This window comes from Theropithecus gelada, chromosome 7a (assembly GCF_003255815.1).
Source record: "Theropithecus gelada isolate Dixy chromosome 7a, Tgel_1.0, whole genome shotgun sequence".
Taxonomy (NCBI): Eukaryota; Metazoa; Chordata; class Mammalia; order Primates; family Cercopithecidae; genus Theropithecus; species Theropithecus gelada.
In genome coordinates, this window is record NC_037674.1 from 366,737 (window position 1) to 388,100 (window position 21,364).

A 21,364-nucleotide genomic window follows, 5' to 3' on the forward strand; every position below is an offset into this window, starting at 1 on the left:
CCTTTTTTTTTTTTTTTTTTTTTTTTTTTTTTTTTTTTTTTTTTTTTTTTTTTTTTTTTGAGATGGAGTCTGGCTGTGTCACCCAGGCTGGAGTGCAGTGGCGCGATCTCGGCTCACTGCAAGCTCCGCCTCCCGGGTTTACGCCATTCTCCTGCCTCAGCCTCCGAGTAGCTGGGACTACAGGCGCCCGCCACCACGCCCGGCTAGTTTTTTGTATTTTTAGTAGAGACGGGGTTTCACCATGTTAGCCAGGATGGTCTCGATCTCCTGACCTCGTGATCCACCCGCCTCGGCCTCCCAAAGTGCTGGGATTACAGGGTTGAGCCACCGCGCCCCGCCAGGGGCATGTCTTTGAGCATAGGTCCAGAATGGAGTTATCCTGCCCCTTCTTGCATAAGCTGCACTCAGATGAATTTCCTACAGTTTCTATTTTTGGGTTCATTTTTAAGTGGCACAGGAAATTAGATATGCATGAAGCAATTTTTTTAAAGGTTTTTATTTTGAATTAATAATAGACTCTCAGGAAGTTGTAAAGAAAGTAGAGAGGTCATTGTATATTTACGCATACTGCCCCAGTGGTTACATCTTACGTAACTGTAATACAGTATAAAAACCCAGAAATTGAAATTGGTACGATGTGTGTGCATAGTTCCATGCCATTCTATCACGTGTCTATAAATATACCTACTACCATAATTACTGTGCAGAACTGTTTCATCACTACAAGATCTCTCTCCTGCCCCTCTTCTGCCACCATCTCTAACTCCTGACAACTGCTAATCTGTTCTCCATCTCTATAATTTTGTTATTGTGAGATTATCATATGATATGTGACCTTCGGAAATGATTTTCTTTACTCAGCATAATGCCCTTAGGTCCGTCAAGGTTTGTTAAGTATATCAGTAGCTAAACTGGGACCATTTATTTGTCTCTTCATCTAATCATCAAAAATGACTAAGCATAAATGTAAGCTTTTAGAGTTAAACTTACTGAATATAAATATTGTCACTTCGGCCAGATGCGATGGCTCACGCCTGTAATCCCAGTACTTTGGGAGGCCAAGGCGGGCGGATCACTTGAGGTCAGGAGTTTGAAACCAGCCTGGCCCACATGATGAAACCGTGTCTCTGCTAAAAATACAAAACAGCCAGGCGTGGTGGTGCACCTTTGTAATCCTAGCTACTTGGGAGGTTGAGGCAGGAGAACTGCTTGAACCCAGGAGGTGGAGGTTGCAGTGAGCCAGGATCACACCACTGCACTCCAGCCTGGCCAACACAGCAAGACTCTGTCTCAAAAAAAAAAAAATTGTCACTTCATGCTTAGAAATATCAGCAGATCAGGCCGGGCGCGGTGGCTCAAGCCTGTAATCCCAGCACTTTGGGAGGCTGAGACGGGCGGATCACGAGGTCAGGAGATCGAGACCATCCTGGCTAACATGGTGAAACCCCGTCTCTACTAAAATACAAAAAAAACTAGCCGGGCGAGTTGGCGGGCGCCTGTAGTCCCAGCTACTCGGGAGGCTGAGGCAGGAGAATGGCGTAAACCCGGGGGGCGGAGCTTGCAGTGAGCTGAGATCCGGCCACTGCACTCCAGCCTGGGTGACAGAGCCAGACTCCGTCTCAAAAAAAAAAAAAAAAAAAAAAAAAAGAAATATCAGCAGATGGCCGGGCGCGGTGGCTCAAGCCTGTAATCCCAGCACTTTGGGAGGCCGAGGCGGGTGGATCACAAGGTCAGGAGATCGAGACTATCCTGGCTAACATGGTGAAACCCCGTCTCTACTAAAAATACAAAAAAAAACTAGCCGGGCGCGGTAGCGGGCGCTTGTAGTCCCAGCTACTTGGGAGGCTGAGGCGGGAGAATGGCGTGAACCCGGGGGGCGGAGCTTGCAGTGAGCCGAGATCGCGCCACTGCACTCCAGCCTGGGAGACACAGTGAGACTCCGTCTCAAAAAAAAAAAAAAAAAAAGAAATATCAGCAGATGGCCAGGTGTGGTGGCTCAGCCCATAATCCCAGCACTTTGGGAGGCCGAGGTGGGTGGATCACGAGGTCAGGAGATGCGACCATCGTGGCCAACATGGTGAAACCCCATCTCTACTAAAAATACAAAAATTAGCTGGACGTGGTGGCACGTGCCTGTAGTTCCAGCTACTCAGGAAGCTGAGGCAGGAGAATCACTTGAACCCGGGAGGCGGAGGTTGTAGTGAGCCAAGATCGCGCCACTGTACTCCAGCCTGGCTACAAAAGGGGAAACCGTCTCATTAAAAAAAAAAAAAAAAAAAGAACAGTAGATAAAAAAAAGCATAAACATGAATATCTTGATAAATTCTATTCTTAGGCTTTCAGGTTCATAATACAGTTGATAGATGACAGGTAGAAATAGAAGAATTTGTAAATATAGGTATCTTCATTATGTTTTTTGGACTATAAGGGTGCTCTTTACCTCTAATATCCAAATACAGATGCCTCAATAGAACAATTTTTGTTTTCAAAATTCAATGATAAAAAAGATGTAGTAACCCTGTATATCACATTTTGTCAGGTTAATTGAGAGCATTATGCAGCAAAAAAAAGTTTTTTGTAGAGACAGTGTCTTGGTTTGTTGTCCAGGCTGGTGTAAAACTCCTGCATTCAAGGGATCCTCCTGCAAAGTGCTGTGATTACATGTGTGAGCCACTGTGCCTGGCCTGTTGTTTTAAAGAACTAACTTTTAACTTTGGTTCTTGGAAAAAACTAATAATACTAGTTATAGGAAAAAAAGAAAAGGGTTTAGCCATGGGACTTTGATGACAATTCTTTTTTTTTTTTTTTTTTTTGAGACACAGTCTTTGTTGCCCAGGTTGGAATACAGTGGCACTGTCTCAGCTCACTGCAACCTCCACCTCCCAGGTTCAAGCCATTCTTGTGCTTCAGCCTCTTAAGTGGCTAGAATTACAGGCATGCACCACCACACCCAGCTAATTTTTTACATTTTTAGTAGAGACGGGGTTTCACCATGTTGCCCAGGCTGGTCTTGAACTCCTAAGCTCAGGCAATCCACCCGCCTTGGCCTCCCAAAGTTCTGGGATTACAGCAGTGAGCCACTGAGCCCAGCAGATGACAATTCTTTATGAGGAAGAAATTGAGTAACCTTTTTAAGGCATTCAAGAAAAGAAAATGTGAATCAAGCATTTTTGTTCCAGCAAAACCGACTTTTCAGATGAAAAACTTTTCAATGAGCTGTGACTTAGGAAGTATTGTTCTTATGAGCCCTTCCTTAGGAATGGAGTAGAGAAAGATCTTTGGATAACTAGGTGACTGTAGATCAACCTGCAACTGATGGTGGGCATGAAGCAGTTATTTGTTAAACTTAGACTACATGAGTGTTAAGGGAGAGAGCGTAGAGTATCTCTCTGTTAATATGCTTAGACATTGTAGATTATGGTTGTAACTGTTATGCAGTGTTTCATCTGTTAACCTCATCCATCACAATTTCCACTTTTGTATTTTCATTTCTGGAGATTCCATTTGAGTCCTTTTTATATCTTCTGTTTCACTCCTTATCACATTCATGCTTTCCTTCTATTAGCATAGGGAGCATTTCTGTAAGATAACTTTTAATGTCCTTGTCTGTGAATTCTGTAATCTCTGATCACTTCTAGATCCATCTCTGTTGATTGATTCTGTCACTTCTGTTGATTGATTGCCGTAGTTATGGGGGCATGGTTGCATGCCTGCTAATTTTTGATTGAATGCTAGACATAAATTTTATGTTCTATGCAGGATTTTGTTTTATTTTTTTAAAGAGCCTTAGTTTTGTTCTGCCATACGTGTAAGTTACATGGGGTCAGTTTGATCTTTTCAAAGCTTGATTCTAAGGTTTGTTAGGGCTGATCGACACAGCCTTTACTCTTGGGCTGATTTATCCATACTGCTAAGGCAATACTCTTCTCAGGACTCCGCCTGATGCTTGGTGTATGAGAAGGTCTTTCTGTCCTTGTTTGTGGAAACACAGGCCTTTCCCAGACTGTGTGCATCATGGCAATGCTGCTTATTACTTTCTAGTGCTTCTTTCCCCAGTGTTCCGTAGTTTTCTTAACCTATGCCCAGAGTAGTACTCAGACAGACACTCAAGGGGCCCCTCCACTCATCTCTAGAGCTTGCTGTCGTCTTGTTCTTTGGCCTAAGTATAGCTGATCTGTCACCTGAACTCAGCAACATCTTTGGGCTCTGTTTGGGTTCCGCTTTCCTGTGCTGCAGCCTGGAAGCTGCTTCTGGGCAGTGTTTCCTTCTCTTAGGGATCCCAGCTCTGGGCTGTCCGTTGTCCAGTTTTTGGTAACACCTTTTCGGTATATTCTGTCCGGTTTTCTAGTTGATTATAGCAAGAAAGTAATTTCTACAGAATTAATCCTTTATAGGCGAAGGAAGCACAGGCCTTCCCAGTCTGTTTTTAATCAAATCCATTGAGTTTTAAATTTTACTATTGTATTTTTATATTCCAGAATTTCCATTTTTTAAAAATATCAACTTTATTGAGGTATAGTTACAATAAACACATCCCTTTAAAATGTTTAGTTTGAAGTGTGTGACAGTTTCTTTTTTTTTTTTTTTTTTTGAGACGGAGTCTCGCGCTGTGTCACCCAGGCTGGAGTGCAGTGGCGCGATCTCGGCTCACTGCAAGCTCCGCCTCCCAGGTTCACACCATTCTCCTGCCTCAGCCTCCGAGTAGCTGGGACTACAGGCGCCCGCCACCACGCCCGGCTAGTTTTTTGTATTTTTAGTAGAGACGGGGTTTCACCATGTTAGCCAGGATGGTCTCGATCTCCTGACCTCGTGATCCACCCGCCTCGGCCTCCCAAAGTGCTGGGATTACAGGCTTGAGTCACCGCGCCTGGCCTGTGACAGTTTCTTTAACTGCCACTTTAGGTACTTTTTTCTAGTTTCAACTTCTATGTTGAAATTGTTAATATGATCTTTTTGTTTCTGAGATGGAGTTTGCTCTGTTGCCCAGGCTGGAGTGCAGTGGCACAATCTCGGCTCACTGCAGCCTTCACCTCCTGGGTTCAAGTGATTCTCCTGCCTCAGCCTCCCAAGTAGCTGAGACTACAGGTGCCTGCCATCACACCCAGCTAATTTTTGTATTTTTAGTAGAGATGGGGTTTCACCAGATTGGCCAGGCTGGTCTTGAACTCCTGACCTCGTGATCCGCCTGCCTCGGCCTCCCAAACTGCTGTGATTACAGGCGTGAACCGTGCCCGGCTGTTAATACGAAATTTTAATTGCTTGACCGTATTAAAGGTAGTTCTTTTAAAAGTGTATTTATAAACCTTGTCCGACCCCATAGATTCCTTAGCTACCTCTCTGTGTCCCTCTTGGTTGACTCATGCCTGTGGGCTGCCCTTCGGCTCCAATCTCCGCTATGATGTCACACAAGAGAGTTGGATTATGGCTTCCTGACTGCCTACCAAGGAGCCAGTGACAGCCTGGAGGGTGCGGTGAGTGTGGGTGTGAATTCCCCGTGGTGTGAACGTTCACCACTTTACAAGGAGAGAGGAGGGAACTCAATGGTTTCATTCCTCCCTTTTTCTTTCCTCCTTGGACTATTTTATGGTGTAGTTTCTTCTTGCAAACCTTCTGGAAAAGCCACATAGGCCTAGTGAATATGCTGACTGAACAATTGGTTGTATTTGCAGCTCACTGAGAAGAGGTGGCACTAACATAAGGGTCAGCACATTTTTTCCATAAAGCACCAGATGGTAAATGTTTACGTGGGCTGTACGTCGCTCTTTTACAACAACTCACCTTGGCCACTGTCATGCGAGAGCAGCCACCAAACGTGTGTGGGGCAATATTCCAGGAAAACTTTGTAGATATCAGAATTTGAATGTCATATAATTTTCATGTGTTGACATATGATTTTTTCTTTTTTTTCCTGAGAGGGAGTCTTGCTCTGTTGCCCAGGCTGGAGTGCAGTGGTGCGATCTTGGCTCACTGCAACCTCCACCTCCCAGGTTTAAGCAGTTCTCATGCCTCAGACTCTGGAGTAGCCGGGATTACAGGCATGCACCACCATGCCTGGCTAATTTTTTTTTTTTTTGGTATTTTTAGTAGAGACGGGGTTTCCCCATGTTGGCCCGGCTGGTCTTGAACTCCTGCCCCCCCGACCCCCCCCCCCCCCCCCCCCGCCCCTGCCTTGGCCTCCCAAAGTCTGGGATTACAGGTGTGAGCCACCGCACTTGGTTGACATATGATTCTTTTTTTTTTTTTTTTTTGAGACGGAGTCTCGCTCTGTAGCCCGGGCTGGAGTGCAGTGGCCGGATCTCAGCTCACTGCAAGCTCCGCCTCCCAGGTTTACGCCATTCTCCTGCCTCAGCCTCCCGAGTAGCTGGGACTACAGGCACCTGCCACCTCGCCCGGCTAGTTTTTTGTATTTTTTAGTAGAGACGGGGTTTCACGGTGTTCGCCAGGATGGTCTCGATCTCCTGACCTCGTGATCCGCCCGTCTCGGCCTCCCAAAGTGCTGGGATTACAGGCTTGAGCCACCGCGCCCGGCCGACATATGATTCTTTTGATTATTTTTCAACCATTGAAAAATAGAAAATCACTCTTTTTTAATATATATTTTTCTTTTTTTAGGAAATTAAAGGAAGTAAGAATGGCTCCTACATAGGCAGAGTAGGCTGAAATCACGCTTAGCCGACTGTGAAGTCCTATACCTCATACCGTTGCTTCGCTGATCTCCTTGTCTCGCTCTCCCACTTCCCTCACCCCATTTCCCTGAGCTGGGGTCTGCTGAGCAGAATGTCAGCACTTCAGTTCATTCCTCAGGCTCGTCTTCCATGACAAAAGTCTGTATATTTCTGTTTTCAGGATCCACTCTTGGTCTATTCTATTGACTTCTATTTTTTTTCATTTTTCAATGAGGTGGTATTGTATCTTTGTCATTATTATTTTTGCTTGAGTTCCAGATATTGTATGTGCAATATTGTAGCAATAAATCGAGGCTCTGGGTAGCAATATCTTCCTCCAGAGAGGATGTTCTAGGCAATCCTAGGTCACTGCAGGCCTGTTGGAAATTGAGAGAATGCGAAACTGGGATGGTTTCTGTGAAGACTGGTCTACTTCTCACTCACCTGTATTTCTGGTGTGTGGTCCTTTGAGGTTCCAGCTCAGAGCGTGGGGTCCGCCAGGCCTCTTTCTCCTGTATGAGGGCCCTGGGAGTCTGTCAGAAGCTCCGCTTTGCTTCTCTGTCTCATCCCTGCTTGCTTAGGTTCTCTGGGCCTCTTTCTTCCTCTCATGGGTCTTAGCCTTTAGGAAGACCTCACTCCCTTGCTGCTTCTAGGATATCTTCAAATCGATGTACTTAATGTTCCTATCTGACGTTTCCAATTGTTCTAGGAACCTGTTCTTAACATTTTTTCATATGTTGTCCTACGTTCAGTAGGGGTTTAGTATTTTTCTGTAGGTTTAAGAAAAAAAAGCCGTATACTTTTACTCATCTGCAAATATTTGAACAGATTACTTCTCTGTCAAATTGTAAGGACATGAAAAAGAAACGTTTTCTAACCTATACGTTAATCAGGTATTCATTTGTTATATTATTCTGTTTTGGATTTTATTGCCTGACTATAGTCATTTTAATAAATGCCTTAACGGGCCGGGCGCAGTGGCTCACGCCTGTAATCCCAGCACTTTGGGAGGCTGAGGTGGGTGGATCATGAGGTCAGGAGATTGAGACCATCCTGGCTAACACAGTGAAACCCCGTCTCTACTGAAAATACAAAAAATTAGCCGGGCGTGATGGCGGGTGCCTGTAGTCCCAGCTACTCGGGAGGCTGAGGTAGGAGAATGGTGTGAACCCGGGAGGCGGAGCTTGCAGTGAGCTGAGATCTGGCCACTGCACTCCAGCCTGGGTGACAGAGCAAGACTCCATCTCAAAAAAAAAAAAAAAAAAAATTGCCTTAACGATTTGCTTGCCTAGTTCTGATTGGTATTAAAGTACTGGTGGCCTACGTATGGGAGTGTGAAGGCTTGCCCTGGCTGCCCTGCTGCAGGTGTGGGCGTGTGTTATGGTGTTGGTGGGAAGCAAATAAGCCTTGGAGTTGGGCCTCTTCCCAAATCCCACCTCTCACAGCCTCAATGTTGTGTGACCTTTGGTCAAGTAATTGAACCTCTGAGCTTCTGTTTACGAACTTACAAAAAGTGAGCCTGTTACTGCCTCTCTTGCTGCGGTCTTTTGACGATGAAAGTGCCTTTACTTGCCATGTCATTTCAGAGGTGTAAGATAGGAATGTGAGATCAAATTAGAAAACAGTTCTCAGCCTAAATAACCTAATTAGAAGCATCTGGGATCTGAATCAAAAAAGGCAAAAGTTGAAAACCTACTGGGCACGTTTAGGTAAGTCAACTACTAATGAAAAGCTAATTGGAGACAGTTGTAGAAATAAATACTCTCACTGTACAAATTGAAAGTCCCATTCTTTTTTTTTCTTTTTCTTTTTTTTTTAATGAATAGGGTCTCTGTCACCCAGGTTGGAGTGCTGTGGTATGATCAGAGCTCACTGTAACCTCAAACTCCTGGGCGCAGGTAACCCTCCTGCTGTAGCCTCCTGAGTAGCTGGGATTACAGGTGCGTGCCATGCACTTGGCTAATTTTTACATTTTTGTAGAGATACGGTTTTACCACGTTGCCCAGGCTGATTTTGAACTCTTGGCCTCAAGCAGTTCTTCTGCCTTGGCCTCCCAAAGCTCTGGGATTCCAGCGTGAGCCACCACGCCCTGCCTATAGTCCCTGTTCTTACCAGTGCCATGGCTGTCTTCCAGTTGTTCCCAGGCTGCTGCTTCCTCAGTCAGGATCCTGTACCGTCTGTGGTCTGGAGAGCTCTTCTCCTGGGCTTCACTTTTGCTTGTTCACAGTCTAACTCTTTGGAGACCTCCTCCAGTGAGGCTTGCTTTAATTGCCTTAGAGATGTTCCACCTTTAAGGTGCCCAAGTTGTTTTTTGAATGGTGCTTACCGTTCATTTGGATCATCAGTTCCTAGGAGGCTTCCACAGTGCATGTCCCTCCAGGAGTCCAGTCTCCACCTTCCAGAAAAGAATTCCTTGTCACTCACAAGGACAAGGTCTGTCCTATCCTCTTCCTTCCCAATGCTACCCAGGTAATAATTGAAAGGCTGTGGTAATTATTCTTGTTTCCATGTTAACCGGGCTTCCTCTTTGGCTTAGTGTTTAAATGTTTCATCTTTTGGCTTTATTTATTTATTTATTTATTTTTTATTTTTTATTTTTGAGACGGAGTTTCGCTCTTTTTGCCCAGGCTGGAGTGCAGTGGCGCGATCTCGGCTCACCGCAACCTCCGCCTCCCAGGTTCAAACAGTTCTCCTGCCTCCTGAGTAGCTGGGATTACAGGCATGCGCCACTACCCTGGCTAATTTTGTATTTTTAGTAGAGACAGGGTTTCTCCATGGTGGTCAGGCTGGCCTTGAACTCCCGACCTCAGGTGATCCACCTGCCTCGGCCTCCCGAAGTGCTAGGATTACAGGTGTGAGCCACTGTGCCTGGCCGTTTTTTTTTTTTTTTTTTTTTAAATGGTACCTCTGTAACACTAATGTTTCTCAATCTAGGCTGTACCACACAACACTGATGTGTGGAGCCCAGCCAGTGTGGGGCAATCTCAGAGTGCTTTCAGGGCTGGCCAGTGGTCCACCCTCTCTGCTTGGGTGTTGGCGTCTTCTCCAGGACATCATCTACAGTCCATTTGTGGACTACTCCCAGAGTTGAGTCTCTAGCCCTGCTCCCTCTGCTAAGATGTGGATCTGTGTTTACTGAGGGTTGGTGGAATGGGGAGGAGCTCCACGTTTATGTTCAGTAGTCAGGGCAAATCTTAGTGCTTAAAACGACTAATTCTAATTCCTCTTCTGTTCCCTCCCTTATTTTCCTTTTCACATTTGATTCAACTTATGTGATTTGAAATAATTTCCTTTTTTTTTTTAAGTCAGGGTCTCACTCTCAGTTGCCCAGGCTGGAATGCAGTGGCACCATCACGGCTCACTGCAGCCTTCAACTCCCCAGGCTCAGGTGATCCTCCTCCCTCAGTCTCCTGAGTAGTGGGACTACAGGTGCACACCACCACGCCTGGTTAATTTTTGTATTTTTTGTAGAGACCGGGTTTCATCATGTTGCTCTGGCTCGAACTCCTGGGCTCAAGCAGTTTGCCCACCTTGGCCTCCCAAAGTGCTGGGATTACAGGTGTGAGCCATCGTGCCCTGCCTGAAATAATCTTAAAGACTATACTTTCCCTGTCTTGACTTCGACTCTTATCCTTTCTTTTTTGGACCCTTGGTAATAGCCTTTTTTTTTTTTTGAGATGGAGTCCCGCTCTGTCACCCATGCTGAAGTGCAGTGGTGCGGTCTCTGCTCACTGCAACGTCTGCCTCCTGGGTTCAAGCAATTCCCTTGCCTCAGCTCCCCGAGTAGCTGGGCCTATAGGCGCGTGCCACCACGCCCGGCTAATTTTTTGTATTTTTAGTACAGACAGGGTTTCACCATGTTAGCCAGGATGGTCTTAATCTCCTGACCTCGTGATCCGCCTGCTTCGGGCCTCCCAAAGTGTTGGGATTACAGGCGTGAGCCACTGCGCCCGGCCAGTAATAGCTTCTTTTTTTTTTTTTTTGAGACGGAGTCTCGCTCTGTCGCCCAGGCTGGAGTGCAGTGGCGCGATCTCGGCTCACTGCAAGCTCCGCCTCCCGGGTTCACGCCATTCTCCTGCCTCAGCCTCCCGAGTAGCTGGGACTACAGGCGCCCACAACCGCGCCCGGCTAATTTTCTGTATTTTTAGTAGAGACGGGGTTTCACCGTGGTCTCGATCTCCTGACCTTGTGATCCGCCCGCCTCGGCCTCCCAAAGTGCTGGGATTACAGGCGTGAGCCACCGCGCCCGGCCAGTGATAGCTTCTTAATTCATCTTCTCTGTTTCTGTTTTCTGAGTTATTACTTTAAGACACAGGTCAAATGTCATATTCCCTTGAGTGCCTAAAGATAGTCTGTAACTCCTGGAGCACGGCCCACATGGGGCTGTGAGTTCTGGCCACCATTAGCCTCTTATGTGCACTGTGGTAGGGACTGGACTGAACCCCAGTGCATGTCTTCACTGCCCTCCTCTGACTGAATGAGTAGAAGAGTCAAACCTTTCCATTTACTCGTTAAATTTCAGGGGCTCTGAATGCTCTTGCCTCACTTTTTAATTTTATTTTTTATATTAAAATAATATAAATTTTAAAAAATATTTAAAAATTTTAAATTTTAATTTAATTTTTTTTTTGGACAGGGTCTTGCTCTGTTGCCCAGGCTGGAGTATAGTGGAGTGATCTCAATTCACTGCAGCCTCTACCTCCTGGTCTCAAGCAGTTCTCCCACCTCAGCCTCCAAGTAGCTGGGAGTACAGGCACACCACCACCCCTGGCTAATTTTTTGTATTTTTGGTAGAGATGGCATTGCGCCATGTTGCCCAGACTGGTCTTGTACTCCTGAGCTCAAACAGTTCACCTGCCTTGGCCTCCCAAGTGCTGGAATTACAGGTGTGAGCCACCATGCCCAGCCTTCTGCTAATTTTTAAATTTTTTTGTAGAGACAGGGTCTTGCTATGTTGCCTAGATTGGTTTTGAATGCCTGGGCGCAAGTGATTCTCTTGCCTCAGTTTTCCAAGGTGCTGGGATTAGAGATGTGAGTCACTATACCTGGCCAGGGCTCACTTTTTAGGAAGGAGTTTATCTCTCCCCCACCAGCTGATATTTTTACCAAAAGTCATATGTTTTGGTTCCAAGTATGCTTATGGCAGTTATCCTGTTAGTGATGTGAAGAGAAAAAATAAGAGTGCTGAGAGAAAGCTTTTCCTTCGACAAAAACTGAAGAATGCTGGCTTGGTTTCTGTCATTACAGAAAAGTTACCAACCACAAATTTGGCAGCTTGTAACAGCATGCATTTATACTCTCACAGTTTGTCTGGGTCAGGAGTCTGGCCATAGCTTAGTTCCATCCTCTACTTCGGGTGTCACAAGGCTGTAGTCAAGGTGTCGGCTAGGGCATGCTGTCATCTGGAGCCCAGGTCCTCATTGGTAGAAGTGGGTCCATCATGGTTGTGGAACTGAAGCCCTGGGCTCTTGGAGGCCGCCCCTCCCTACAGGCAGTTCACTGGCTGCTTGCTTCTTCAAATTGGAGACCATCTCCTCAGGATGGCGCAGGGGGATGGAAAAAGGGAGAGGCAAATGGAAATCAAAAAACAGCATAGTAGTTATATCAGACCAAATAGATTTCAAGACAGAAACTATAAAAGGAGACCAAAAAAGTCATTATGTAATGATAAAGGGGCCATTTCAGCAAGAGGCTATAACTATTATAAATATATGTATATATGCACTCAACACTAGAGCACCCGGATACATAAATATTAGAGCTAAAGAGAGAGAGAGGCCTTAATACGTTAATAGATGGAGGCTTTAACACTCCGCTTTCAGCATTGGACAGATCATCCAGACAAAATTAACGAAGAAACATCAAACTTAATCTGCCCTATAGACCAAATGGATTTAATAGATATTTCTAGAACGTTTCATTCTGATGGCTGCAGAATGTACATTGTTCTCTTTAGCACATGGATCATCCACAAAGATAGACCATATGTTAGGCCACTAAATAAGTCATTAAAAATTCAAAACTTGGTATAAAAGCAGACAAAGACACATCAAAGAAAGAAAACCACAAGCCAGTGTCTCTGATGAATATTGATGGAAATATCCTCAACAAAATACTAGCAAAGCAAATTCAGCAATACTTTAGAAAGATCATTCATTGTGACCAAGTGGGATTTATCCCTGGGATACAAGGATGGTTCAACATATGCAAATCAATTGATGTGATACCTCGTATCAACAGAAGGATAAAAACCATGTGTATTTCAATTGATGCTGAAAAAGCATTTGATAAAATTCAACATCCTTTCATGATAAAAATCTGTTAAAACTGGTTATGGAAGAAACATACCTCAACATAATAAAAGCCGTATATGATAGACCCACAGCTAGTATCATACTGAATGGTGAAAAACTGAAAGCCTTTCCTCCAAATCTGGAACATGACAAGGATGCTCAGTGTGGCCACCGTTATGCAACATAGTACTGGAAGTTCTTGCTAGAGCAATGAGACAAGAGAAAGAAATAAAAGGCATCCACATTGGAAAGGAAGAAGTCAAATTATCCTTGTTTGCAGATGATACGATTTTATATTTGGAAAAACCTAAAGACTCCACAAGAAAATGATTAGAGCTGATAAATTCAGTACAGTTCCAGTATACAAAATCAACATAAAAAAATCAGTAGCATTTCTGTGTGCCAATAGTAAACAATATGAAAAAGAAATTAGAAAAGTAATCCCATTTACAGTAGCCACACGTAAAATTAAATACCTAGGAAGTAACCAAAGAAGATCATTACAAAGATCTCTGTAATGAAAACTCTAAAACGCTGATGAAAGAAATTAAAGAGGACACAAAAAATGGAAAAATGTTTCATGTTTATGGATTGGAAGAATCAGTATTGTTAAAATGTCCATACTACCCAAAGCAATCTACTGATTCAATGCAATCCCTAGCGAAATGCCAATGACATTCTTCACAGAAACAACAACAAAAAATCCAAAAATTCATGTTGGACCACAAAAGACTCAGAATAACTGAAGCTCTCCTAATTAAAAAGAAACAAACTGGAGGAATCAGATTACCTGACTTCAAATTATACTATAGAGCTATAGTAACCAAAACAGCATGGTACTAGCACAAAAACAGACACATAGACCAGCGGAACAGAATAGAGAATCCAGAAACAAATCTGCACATCTACAGCGAACTCATGTTCGACAAAGGTACCAAGAACATACACTGAGGAAAAGACAGTCTCTTCAATAAATGGTGCTGGGAAAACTTGACAGTCATATGCAGAAGAATGAAGCTAGATTCCTGTCTTTTGCCATAAAAAAGTTAAAAAAATTATGTCAAGTATCTTCTCTGATCACAATGGACTATAACTAAAAATCGATAACAAGGAATTGTGGAAACTCTACCAACACATGGGAATTAAACAATGTGCCCCTGAATGACCAACAGGTCAATGAAAAAATTAAGAATGAAATTAAACAATTTCTTGAAACAAATGGCGATGGCAACGCAGCATACGAAACCTGTGGGATATAGTGAAAGAAGTACTAAGAGGAAAATTTATAGCTCTAAGTGCCTAAATCAAAAAAGTAGAAAAACTTCAAATAAATAACCTAATGATACATCTTAAAGAACTAGAAAAGAAGGAGCTAACCAAACCCATAATTGGACGGACACAAATCGTAAATATCAGAGCAGAAATAAAATGAAGTTGAAATGAAGAAAAGAATACAAAAGATCAATGAAAAGAAAAGTTGGTTTTTCTAAAAGATAAATGAAATTGGCAAGCCTTCAGGCAGGCTAAGAGAAAAAGAAGACCCAAATAAAATCAGAGGTGAAAAAGTAGGCATTACAACTGATATTGCAGAAATTCAAAGGGTCATTAGAGACTATGAACAACTATATGTCAATAAATTGGAAAATCTGGAAGAAATAGATAAGTTTGCAGGCTGGACGCGGTGGCTCATGACTGTAATCCCAGCACTTTGGGAGGCTGAGGCAGGTGGATCACTTGAGATCGTGATTTTGAGACCAGTCTGGCCAACATGGTGAAACTCCATCTCTACTAAAAGTAAAAAAATTAACCAGGCGTGGTGTTGCGTGCTTGTAATTCCAGCCACTTGGGAGGCTGAGGCACGAGAATCACTTGAGCCTGGGAGGTGAAGGTTGCAGTGAGCTGAGATCATGTTACTGCACTCCAGCCTGGGTGACAGAGTGAGACTGTGTCTCAGGGAGGAAAAAAAAAAAGCAAAAGGAAAAAGCAATGGATAATTTCACAGGCACATACAGACTTCCAAGGTTGAACCATGAAGAAATCCAGAACCTGAACATACCAATAACAGGTAATGAGATTGAAACTGTAATAATAAAAAGTCTTCCAGCAAAGAAAAGCCGGGACCCAATGGCTTCACTGCTGAATTTTACCAAACATTTAAAGAACTATTACCAATCCTAGTGAAACTATTCTCAAAAATAGAGGAGAAGGGAATACTTCCAAACTTATTCTAAAAGGCCTGATACCTGATACCAAACCAGAGAAAGACATAATCAAAAAAGAAAACAGGCCAGTATCCCAGATGAACATTGATGCAAAAAATACTCCACAAAATACCAGGAAACCGAATTCAGCAACACATGAAAAAGATCATTCTTCATGACCAAAGTGGGGTTTATCCCCGGGATGCCAGGATGGTTCACCATATCCAAATCAATCAGTTTGATACATCATATCAATAGAATGAAGGATAAAAAACCATATGATCATTTAAATTCATGCTAAAAAGGCGTTTGATAAAATTTGACATCCTTTCATAATAAAAACCCTAAACTGGTTATAGAAGGAACACACTTCAACGCAATAAAAGCCATATATGACTGATGCACAGCTAGTATACTGAAAGGTGAAAAACTGAAAGCCTTTACTCTAAGATCTGGAACAAGACAAGGATGCCCACTGTCACCACTGTTATTCAATATAATACTGGAAGCCCTTGTTAGAGGAGTTAGATAAGAGAGAGAAGTAAAGGCCGGGTGCAGTGGCTCACACCTGTAATCCCAGCACTTTGGGAGGCTGAGGTGAGTGGATCACTTGAGGTCAGGAATTTGAGACCAGCCTGGTCAACATGGTGATACCCTATTGCTACTAAAAATATAAAAATTAGCTGAGTGTGGTAGCGGGTACCTGTTGTTCCAGCTACTTGGGAGGTTGAGGCAGGGAAATCGCTTGAACCCCAGAGGCGGAGATTGCTGTGAGCTGAGATTGTGCCACTATATTCCAGCGTGGGCTACAGAGCAAGACTCCATCTCAGAAAAAAAAAAAAAATTGCAGGGTACTAAATTAACATACTAAAATCAGTAACATTTCTTTCTTTCTTTCTTTTTTTTTTTTTTTGAGGTGGAGTCTCTGTGGCGCAGGCTGGAAAGCAGTGGCATACTCTTGGCTCACTGCAACCTCTGCCTCCTAGGTTCAAGCGATCCTCCTGCCTTAACCACCTGAGTAGCTGGGATTACAGGTGCCTGCCACCACACCTGGCTAGTTTTTGTATTTTTAGTACAGACATGGTTTCACCACGTTGGCCAGACTGGTCTTGAACTCCTGACCTCAGGTGATCCGCCAGCCTCGGCCTCCCAAAGTGCTGGGATTACAGGTATGAGCCACTGCACCCGGCCAAATCAGTAGCATTTCTATATGTCAACAGTGAACAGTATGAGAAATAAATCAAGAAAAATGATTCCATTTATAATGGCTACAAATAAAGTAAAATACGTAGGAATAAACCTAACCCAAGAAGTGAAAAGATCTCTACCATGAAAACTGTAAAGCATTGATGCAGGAAATTGAAGAAGACACACAAAAAAGGAAAAGATACTCCATGTTCATGGATTGGAAGAATCAATATTGTTAAAATGTCTGTACTACCCAGAGCAATCTACAGGTTCAATGTAATCCCTATCAAAATACCAATGACATTCTTCACAGAAATAGAAAAAAAAAAATCCTGAAATTTATATGGAATCATAAAAGAGAATAGCCAAAGCCATCCTGAGCAAAAAACAAAACTGGAGAAATTGCATTACCTGACTTGAAATTATACTACAATCACTTCCTGGTCTTTTTTGGCTTAGATCAAGTGCAGAGTTTACCACAAAGGTATAACCAACACAGCATGGTACTGGTATAAAAACAGACACGTCGACCAATGGAACAGAATAGAGAACCCAGAAATAAATCCATACATCTACAGTGAACTCATCTTTGAGGCATCCGGAGGATACATGAGGGAAAGGATAGTCTTATTGATGAATGGTGCTGGGAAAATGAGACACCCATATGCAGAAAAATTAAATTAGACTGCTCTCTGTCACCACATACAAAAATCACGTCAAAATAGAGTAAAGACTTATGCCTAAGACTTCAGACTATGAAAATGCTAAAAGAAAACATTGGGGAAACTCTCCAGGACATGGCACTGGGTAATGATTTCTTGAGTAATACTTCATAAACACAGGCACCCAAAGCTAAAATGGACACATGGGGTCACATCAAGTTCAAAAGCTTCTGCACAGCAAAGGAAACAGTCAACAAAATGAAAAGACAACCCACAGAATGGGAGAAAATACTTGCAAATTACCCATCGGACAAGGGATTAATAACCAGAATATATAAGCAGCTCAAGCAACTCTGTAGGAAAAAAAAATCTAATAATCCAATACAAATGGGTGAAAGATTTGAATAGACATTTCTGAAGATATACAAATGACAAACAGGCAATATGAGCAGGTGCTCAACATGAGTTATCATCAGAGAAATGCAAATCAAAACTACAATGAGATATTATCTCACCCTAATTAAAATGGCTTGTATCCAAAAGACAGACAAGAACAAATGCCGGCAAGGATATAGAGAAAAGGGAACCCTTGTACGCTGTTGGTGGGAATATAAATTAGCACAGCCATTATGGAGATTAGCTTGGAGGTTCCTCAAAAAACTAAAAATAGGACTGTCATATGATTCAGCAATCCCACTGGTAGGTATATACCCAGAGGAAAGAATATCAGTATGTTGAAGAAATATGTACATTCTCATGTTTGTTGCAGCACTATTTTCAATAGCCAAGATTTGGAAGCGACCTTAGTGTCCCCCAGCAGATGAATAGGTGAAGAAAATGTAGTATATATACTCAATGGAGTACTGTTCAACCATAAAAAAGAATGGGATACTGTCGTTTGCAACAATATGGATACAACTGGAGGTCATTATGTTAAGTCAGGGACAGAATGTCATGAGCCAGATCCAGAAAAACAAACTTTGCATGTTCTCACTAATTTGTAGGAGCTAAGCAAATGAAAGCAATTGAACTCATGGAGATAGAGTAGAAGGATGGTTATCAGAGACAGGGAAGGATAAAGTGGGGGTGAAGTACAGACAGTTAATGGGTATAAAAATGGAATTAGATAGGGCTGGGTGCAGTGGCTCACGCCTGTAATCCCAGCACTTTGGGAGGCCGAGGCAGGTGGATCATGATGAGGTCAAGAGACCCAGACCATCCTGACCGACATGGTGAAACCCCATCTCTACCAAAACTACAAAAATTAGCTGGGTATGGTGGCATGAGCCTGTAGTCCCTGCTACTCGGGAGGCTGAGGCAGGAGAATCGCTTGAACCTGAAAGGTGAAGGTTGCACTGAGCCAAGATCGCAGCACTGCACTCCAGCCTAGCGCCAGAGCAAGATCCGTCTCAAAAAAAAAAAGAGTTAGATAGAATGTATAAAATCTAGTACTTGACAGCATTACAGGATGACTACAGTCAATTTATTGTCCATTTAAAAATAACAAAGTATAATTGGATTGTTTGTAACACAATGGATAAATGCATACTCCATTTACTCTGATGTGATTATTACACATAGTATGCCTGTGTGAAAATCGCTCATATATACATATCCATATATACATACAACTAGTGTGTATCCACAGAAGTTTAAAAAAAAAAAGATGGGCAAACATCTCTTTTAATGAAAAATGGCTTTTTTTTTTTTTTTTTTGCCAGACAAGGGGGCTTCTGTTGCATACACAGTTTTCAGGATGGATGCCTTCCCCCAGTGTCTGAAATGCCCCCTTTTCCTGTTCTGGGCCGTTTCTGACTCACAAATGTTGACAAGCAAAGGTGTTTTTGATTTTGATGTTCACAGTTATTATAATTATTATAAATTTGGCCAGGAGTCCCTATCAGTCTTTGAACAGCTGCTTTTTTTTTTTTTTTTTTTTTTTTTTTTGAGATAAAGTCTTGCTCTGTCACCCAGGCTGGAGTGCAGTGGCACAGTCTTGGCCCACTGCAACCTCTGCCTCCTGGGTTCAAGCTATTCTCCTGCCTCAGCCTCCCGAGTAGCTGGGATTATGGGCATCTGCCACCATGCCCAACTAATTTTTGTAGTTTTAGAAGAGACGAGGTTTCACCATGTTGGCTGGTCTTGAACTCCTGACCTGAAGTGATCTGCCCGCCTCAGCCTCCCGTAGTGCTACGATTATAGGCGTGAGCTACCGCACCTGGCCATGAGTAGCTTTTTCTTTGAGGAAACAAGATATTCCAGACTCATCTTTGTCTGCCCCGGCCCTTGAATCTCATTTTCCCCAAGAGTCCTAGCTTCTTTTATTGGGAAATGGTACTCAGAGACCAAAATCTGGGTGCCTGAGGTCAGGTTGCCAAAAAACAGAGTAAGCAAACATATGCAAAAATAAAGTTCATAGATTTCCAATTTAAGTTGTGTTTCAAAATTTCTTTGATAGTTTTCCTCTTTTATACTGAAAACCTTAATTATTATTATTATTATTCTTGTTTTGAGATAGAGTCTCGCTCTATTTGCCCAGGCTGGAGTGCATTGGCACAATCTCGCCTTACTGAAACCTCTGCTTCCTGGGTTCGTGCTATTCTGCTTCAGCCTCCCGAGGGACTGGGATTACAGGCATATACCAGCACACCTGGCTAATTTTTTCTATTTTTAGTAGAGGTGGGGTTTCACCATGTTGGCCAGGCTGGTCATGAACTCCTGACCTCAAGTGATTTACCTACCTTGGTCTCCCAAATGCTGGGATTACAGGTGTTAGCCACCATGACTGGCCTAAAGTCTTAATTTCTAATAACATTTAATGCTTTATCATAAACATGTTTTATTGTATTTACATTGCTTTATTGTGCAACATGAAGTAGTTCTAAAATTGTGACAATATTATCAATACCAATAAATATAAGATTTTATTTTTCATTATAGTATATTCTATTAATTATGTATAGTTCAAAAGTCCCTTGACATACTTTTCTTTGTATATGCGTGGGTTAATTTGCTTGTTGCCAGTTGTAGGTTTTGCTTTTTTATAATTTAATTTTAATTTTTGAGGATGAAAGTCATGTATATTTCAGAAGTAAAGACACAAAGTATACTTAAAATGTTGTTGGTTTTTCTGGTCCTGCTGCCTTTGCCCATATCCCCTCCCCATTTCCTTACAGGTAGTCATTGATACTTGCTTTTGGTTTATCTTTTTAGAGCACATGCATGTGTGTTTGTTTGTGTGTGTCTTTCTTTTCTTTTCTTTTTTTTTTTGAGACCGAGTCTTGTTCTTGTCACTGAGGCTGAGTGCAGTGGCATGATCTCAGCGTACTGCAACCTCCACCTCCTGGGTTCAAGTGATTCTCCTGCCTCAGCCTCCTGAGTAGCTGGGATTACAGGCGCATGCCACCATACCTGGCTAATTCTTTTGTATTTTTAGTAGAGATGGGGTTTCACCGTGTTGGCCAGGCTAGTCTCAAATTCCTCATCTCAGGTGATCTGCCCCTCTTGGCCTCCCGCAAGTGCTGGGATTACAGGCATGAGCGACTTCGCCGGACCACGTGTCTTTTTTCTTGTATGTTACACAAGAGGTAGCCTAGTATTGACACTATTATGCACCTTTTCACTTTTATTTCTTGGATGACTTTCATGAAATGTAAAATGATTAAGTCACTAATTTAGTAAATCATTGATTTTATTACTGAGTGATTGAATACATAAGAGAGATTGAGATTTTTTTCCCATACCATTCTTTAAAAATTGCAATGTGAGTGTGAGCACTCTGTAAGCTTATCTCGTTTATCATTGCCAGCTTGCATTCACAAGAGATGGGCTCTGTGGTCTGTGGAACGAAATGGTTAAAGATGGAGAAATTGTATACACTGGAACAGAATCAACCCAGAACGGAGAGCTTCCTCCTAGAAAAGGTAAGGGCCTTTAACTAGTGTTTTTTATTTTGTAAAGACCATTATAAAATGCATTTTATAGAAATTTTGTAATGCGCTATAGGAATAGGAGCTTTGAGCTTAACTCTTTGAAGTTTTGCTTTTTACTTTGGAGATTGTTGTCTAAAATGGTAGTTAATACAAGCTGCCCGGATTTTATTGTTTTATGTGAATTGAAGGCATTTTTATTGCAAAACCGTCTTGCTGCATTTGTGGTGTTCTTTGGGAGTATATTAAACACTTTTTGGAAGCCTTTGCCCTGCAACGAAATGCCACTGAACGATCTTATTTAGTATTGTAGTTTTGAAAGCTTAGTAAGACTATCATTAGGTTGTTCATAACTGTGGCTGTGTTTCAGAATCCCCATTGAGGTTTAAAAAAATGGGTGCTTGTATACACCCTAAACTTGTTGAA

The 21,364-nt window shown here is 42.7% G+C and overlaps 1 protein-coding gene across 1 annotated transcript in view; it reads left to right on the top strand.

The window, feature by feature from the left end:
• LOC112627419 (E3 ubiquitin-protein ligase HERC2-like) overlaps window positions 1-21,364 on the top strand; it is a 213,049-nt gene that overhangs the window by 4,666 nt on the left and 187,019 nt on the right. Inside the window, exon 3 of the mRNA XM_025389651.1 lies at window positions 20,818-20,932. Coding sequence (XP_025245436.1) covers window positions 20,818-20,932 — 115 coding nt within the window. The remainder of the gene's footprint in view (window positions 1-20,817; window positions 20,933-21,364) is intronic.